This window comes from Saprolegnia parasitica, assembly GCF_000151545.1.
Source record: "Saprolegnia parasitica CBS 223.65 unplaced genomic scaffold supercont2.417, whole genome shotgun sequence".
NCBI lineage: Eukaryota > Oomycota > Saprolegniomycetes > Saprolegniales > Saprolegniaceae > Saprolegnia > Saprolegnia parasitica.
The window spans coordinates 3432-6700 of NW_012156811.1; the positions used below are offsets into that span (position 1 = coordinate 3432).

The following is a 3269-nucleotide window of genomic DNA, read 5'->3' on the forward strand; positions in this document are numbered from 1 at the left end:
GTGGCTCAACTCGAACGTCTGGAAAAAGGAGGACGGCGACGGCAAGCAGCTCGAAGTGTGGAAGACGCTCATCAACGGCCTCGTCGCGGGCTCGCTCGGCCCGTGCTTGAACTCGCCCATGGACGTCATCAAGACGCGGCTCATGGCACAGGAGACGGTCAAGGGCGTCGAGCCCAAGTACCGCGGCTTTGTCCATGCGTTCGGAGTCATTGCGCGCGAAGAAGGCAACGCGGCGCTCTGGAAGGGCCTCGTGCCACGCCTGACGCGCATGGCGCCAGGCCAAGCCATCACGTGGACCGTCGTCATGCGCGTCACGTCCTTTTTTGAAAACAACTAAGTCGACAATGACGGACCTTAATTATACCGCGCTTGTTGACTCTCTCTCCGTCGCTTGTCGGTTGTCCGTGATCCGATGCGGCCATCGTCATCGTAGCAACGGCGACGACTACAGTAGTTTCCAACAACATGACAAGCAGCAAGCCTGGTAGGAATTTACGGAGCTTGTCGTCATGGGCCTCACCCGCGGCCGCAAGCGCCCCCGGGCGCTACAGAAGAGCAAGATGCACCGCCGCCTGCGCAGCCACGGCCTGTCGAACGAATGAAGAAGACGGAGAATGCTAGTCTTTAGGTATGCGAACTCTTTGCAACAACGAAGATAACACGAAACACGTTCATGTATATTACTCTAATATATCATATAATCATATTTACACGGTGCAAACAATCTTGTCGTTGAAAAGACACTTCAGATGGTGTGGAATGCCATGAATTTTACTGCAGCACTGTAGTAGGCGATCCCGTCACGTGGCGCTACCACAGTACACTTTAGAGTCCCGTCGCTTCGGCACGTCAAGCGCGTTCACGGCCCGCGAAACGCCATCCCATTCATTATTGGAACATTTCCTTCTGCAATCCAAGCTGGCTAATGATGGTCTTGGGACGTGAATGATGGTCACCAGAACTGGAGCACACGTCTCCAGAACAATTCAATTAGCCATCTGAATGCACCAAGCAATCGACACACTGAGCACCGTGCTGCTCGACATCGTGCACCTGCTCTCGGAGCTCAAAGACGTCGTCGCCTTCGTGTCGGCGCTGCCAGACCTACCGCCGGCCCTTCACGCGTTGCTCTCGCTCAGCCGGTCGATGGACCTCACACGCCACTGGCCGTGCTTGTATCTGGAGAACTTTCCAGTACGGATCATTGACCTCGGCATCACTGCGCTGCCCGCCTTTCCGCACGTGTCTGTGGGGCCTGCCACCAATCTCCGATGGCTGGCGGCGCCACTGCCTCGATCGACACGAGTCCGGCTGCCCTTGAGGTCGCGCAACGATACGTCCCTGGCGTTTGCGCGTGTTTGGGGCGACCGCGTCCGACACGTCTCGGTCACGAAGGGTGCAGAGTTCTCAGCTCATGTGCACGAGCTACTTGACTTGTGCCACTACGTCGAGCACGCCATCGTCCGCTTGTCCGATCCAGCCAACGCAGCGCTCTGGATGTCGGCGCTCGCTCGACCAGCGTTTCCGTTGCGCTCGCTCAGCTTCGAAATTACGCGCTACAGCTCCGGTCCGGTAGACGATTGCATGCCGCTCGCGTGCGCACTCCTCGCATCGCCATCGCTTAGGACTCTCATCCTCAATGGCGCGGACGACGTTCACGCGGCTCTGGCTGCCTTGGACGGCGATCTACATAGCGTCAAGACCTTCCACTCGTCGAGCGAGGCCCCTGAGGCGAAGGTCCAGACACTATTGGACAAGCTGGACCCTGCACGCGTCGTCGAGCTACACGTCTCGCAGTGCGTCGACATCTCGCGTTTTCGCGCCCTTCGCTCCATCGACGTCATGCATGACAAGTTGGATCCCCAGCATCTCACTGCCGACAGCTGTCCCAACCTGCGCTACGCTTTCATTTCCAAAATTCCCGCCTCCGACATGCCTAGCGTCGTTGCATGGCTGAGCACGTCGCAGGTCCTCACCAACTTCCAGACGTGGACGAAGTTCGTGGACGACCGTGGTATCGAGTCGATCGCGGCCGCTTTGCCAGAATGGCTTGCCCGAGGTCTGGAGCAGCTCAGCTTGGATTTTGCTCCTCTGAACAAGCAGGGGCTCTTGCTCGTAACCCACGCAATGACGACAATGCGCAACAATCCGAAGCGACTGAAAGTGAAGTTGGTTATCACCAAACGAGCGCTGGACCTCGAAGAAACGCGCGCACTGTTCACCGCCGTCGGCTCGTCCCCGAACGTCACGTTGACCGTCAACGACGTCCTGAGCTACCCGCAAGCTGTGTTCCCAGAGCTGGCGGCGCAAGCCCGCATCGAAACCGATCGTTGGGGACGAAGGTTAGTGGTAGAGTCCAAAGCTATGTCGTAATGAATCATGGCGTTTATAGACTCTTCACTATGTCGCACGCAGATACATGGAGCTCGATGGATGATGATGGATGTACGAGCATGTCAATCAACACAAACGTTTCAAGGGCAATAGAGGAACACTTTTTTGCACACGTACTGTCCATGAGCAGTGAGGCTTCCGACGAACACCGAGCGTGCGAGCAAAGGGAGGTGATTCGGTGGCGAGCCCCTGCAATAAGCTCTACTGCGATGTTGCTCCGACGCAGACCCTCGCCAACAAGCCCCAGAACATGAATCGGGTCGGCGGCTCGCGATCAAGGTAGCTACTATCGCACGACGGCATGTCCGGCACTTGGCTCGTCGCGCTTTGGTGCCATCTGCTTGGCGCGTCGCTCAACGCTCTCCGAGACGACCCTAGGTGTGCGCGCAACCTGGTCCGTCGCACAGTCCCGAATCCCTACCATTAACGCTCCTCGCTTCACGCACCGCCTCGCGAGCGCATTCAGCAGTCCACCAGGTCGTGGCAAAGACTCTACTATTATAGTATGACGCAAGCCATGCCTGGGAAGACTGGCTGATTGAGCTGTATCACGCGTGCTCGCGTTCATTTCCAGGAAGCAAGAACGAGTGCCAGACGCTCTCGTCCGGTACTCAGAGGCTGGTCGGGATTTTTTTGTTCCGTTCACTTCAAACGCGCCCAGAAAATACTCGATCGCTATTGGCTTTTTTTATCCGGCATCCGGATATGCTCACGAGGGCGTTTGGATTGGGAGTGAGAGGGTAGTCAGGGTCGCGATTTCCTTCGAATTCGTTCGAGGTCACAATTCCAAAGTGACTGCAGGGCCATGGCTGGCAAGAAGAACAATAAGAAGGCGTCCGCTGCCCCGGTGAAGAAGGTATTGAGAGCGCGTGGGC

The 3269-nt window shown here is 57.1% G+C and overlaps 2 protein-coding genes across 2 annotated transcripts in view; both read left to right on the plus strand.

The window, feature by feature from the left end:
- Positions 1–337, plus strand: part of SPRG_21816 (hypothetical protein) — a gene marked incomplete at both ends in the record, with an annotated part of 945 nt that extends 608 nt beyond the window's left edge. The window contains one exon of the mRNA XM_012356265.1: positions 29–337. Within this exon, the coding sequence (XP_012211655.1) occupies positions 29–337 (309 nt within the window). The remainder of the gene's footprint in view (positions 1–28) is intronic.
- Positions 338–1002: 665 nt separating this feature from the next.
- Positions 1003–2373, plus strand: SPRG_16841 (hypothetical protein; the record flags this gene model as incomplete). Its single annotated transcript, XM_012356266.1, has 2 exons — positions 1003–2329; positions 2354–2373. The coding sequence occupies 2 exons, from the start codon at positions 1003–1005 to the stop codon at positions 2371–2373; spliced, it is 1347 nt and encodes a 448-aa protein (XP_012211656.1).
- Between the last annotated feature and the right edge of the window lie 896 nt (positions 2374–3269).